Source organism: Geospiza fortis, unplaced genomic scaffold, assembly GCF_000277835.1.
Source record: "Geospiza fortis unplaced genomic scaffold, GeoFor_1.0 scaffold218, whole genome shotgun sequence".
NCBI lineage: Eukaryota > Metazoa > Chordata > Aves > Passeriformes > Thraupidae > Geospiza > Geospiza fortis.
The window spans coordinates 873,255-874,950 of record NW_005054524.1 but is presented as its reverse complement, the minus strand read 5'-3'; the positions used below and the strand labels follow the sequence as shown (position 1 = coordinate 874,950).

At 59.2% G+C, this 1,696-nt stretch overlaps 1 protein-coding gene across 1 annotated transcript in view; it reads left to right on the top strand.

The window, feature by feature from the left end:
• PSMC5 (proteasome 26S subunit, ATPase 5) overlaps window positions 1–1,562 on the top strand; it is a 4,115-nt gene extending 2,553 nt beyond the window's left edge. Inside the window, exons 7-11 of the mRNA NM_001293048.1 lie at window positions 1–103; window positions 180–278; window positions 370–480; window positions 553–639; window positions 858–1,562. Coding sequence (NP_001279977.1) covers window positions 1–103; window positions 180–278; window positions 370–480; window positions 553–639; window positions 858–911 — 454 coding nt within the window. The 3' untranslated portion in view covers window positions 912–1,562. The remainder of the gene's footprint in view (window positions 104–179; window positions 279–369; window positions 481–552; window positions 640–857) is intronic.
• Window positions 1,563–1,696: the final 134 nt, after the last annotated feature.

The following is a 1,696-nucleotide window of genomic DNA, read 5'->3' as shown; positions in this document are numbered from 1 at the left end:
CTCCCGCCTGGAGGGCGGCTCGGGCGGCGACAACGAGGTGCAGCGCACCATGCTCGAGCTCCTCAACCAGCTCGACGGCTTCGAGGCCACCAAGAACATCAAGGTAGGGGAGCTGGCCCTGCCTGGGCTGCTGCCAGCCCTGTGGTGCCCGGGTGGTGACAGCTGTCCCCCCTGTGCAGGTGATCATGGCCACCAACAGGATCGACATCCTGGACTCGGCCCTGCTGCGCCCCGGCCGCATCGACAGGAAAATCGAATTCCCCCCTCCCAACGAGGAGGTACCAGAGCCACCCTCTGGTGTCCCTGCTGTCCCCACCCTGTCCCTGGGAGCCATTCCCAGGCTCCAACCCTCCCTGTGCCCTGCTCCAGGCCCGCCTGGACATCCTCAAGATCCACTCCCGGAAGATGAACCTGACCCGGGGCATCAACCTGCGCAAAATCGCGGAGCTGATGCCGGGGGCCTCGGGGGCTGAGGTGAAGGTGAGCTGGGGACTCTGGGGACACGGGGCTGCCACGGGGGACAGTGGGTGACGCTCCCTCCTGTCCCCTCAGGGTGTGTGCACAGAGGCAGGGATGTACGCACTGAGGGAGAGGAGAGTTCACGTCACACAGGAGGACTTCGAGATGGCCGTGGCCAAGGTGGGTGCCAGGGGAGAGGTGACACTGGGGGCACAAAGTGTCCTGGGTGGCATTTGCCAGGAGCACAGACAGGGGGGTTGTCACCGTGTGAGTGACACGGGAGAGGCTGCTGAGCTCTCCCTGTGCAGGGCTGAACCGTGGTCTTGGGGTGGTTTTGGGGTAATTAACACCCAATTTGGGCACTGAATGTTCAACCCACCCCTGTTCCCTCCCCCCAGGTGATGCAGAAGGACAGTGAGAAGAACATGTCTATCAAGAAGCTGTGGAAGTAACGGTGAGGCTGGAGCTGCTCCCTCTGTGCTGTCAATAAAGAGCTGCTGTGGCCAGGCCTGGGTGCTGAGCTGGGGACTGATTTGGGGATGGGCTGGGGGCTGCAGGACACTGCACACCCCCAGAGCTGCAGGACACAGCACACACCCCACACAGCTGCTGCTAACTGCTTTTATTAGAAAAGATCCAAAATAGACAAAAACTGGTTACACAAGAGGCAGAGCAGGAACCCCTGAGCCCAACCCTGGGAATCTGTAAACGCCCCCCCACCCGGAGCCTGCAGGGGGGCAAAGGCACTTCAGTGGGGCGGCAGTGGTGGCACTGCCCCCTGGTCCCTGCCTCCTCCCCAGTATCTCCAGTTCTTGGTGCCCCTGTGCCCCCACAGGCTCCTGGGGCAGAGCCAGCCCCTCTGCCCCCAAACCTCGTCAAGTCAAGTGGTTAATTATGGAATTATGTAAAACAGCGGGAGGGGGGGAAGGAATAAACTGATTGTCACAAAATGAGCCCCAGCCCTCGGTTCCATATCCCCAGAGCAGCCCTGGGAGCCTCCCTGAGCCCCTGCAGAGCCCAGTGCAGGAAGAGGAACTCAATCAATATATTAATTAATTAATCAAATACAAACCCACTGTACAAAAGGCTGCCATTTTTTCTTTTTTCATGTTTTTTTTTTTTTCTTTTTATATAAAACCTGTTCACAAAAATAGTGCAAAACGTCGGGGGGGGAGCTGGCGTTTGGAATGACGAACTTTGGTAGAAGAGGGGCAGGGCCGGCGGGGCTCGGCTGGGG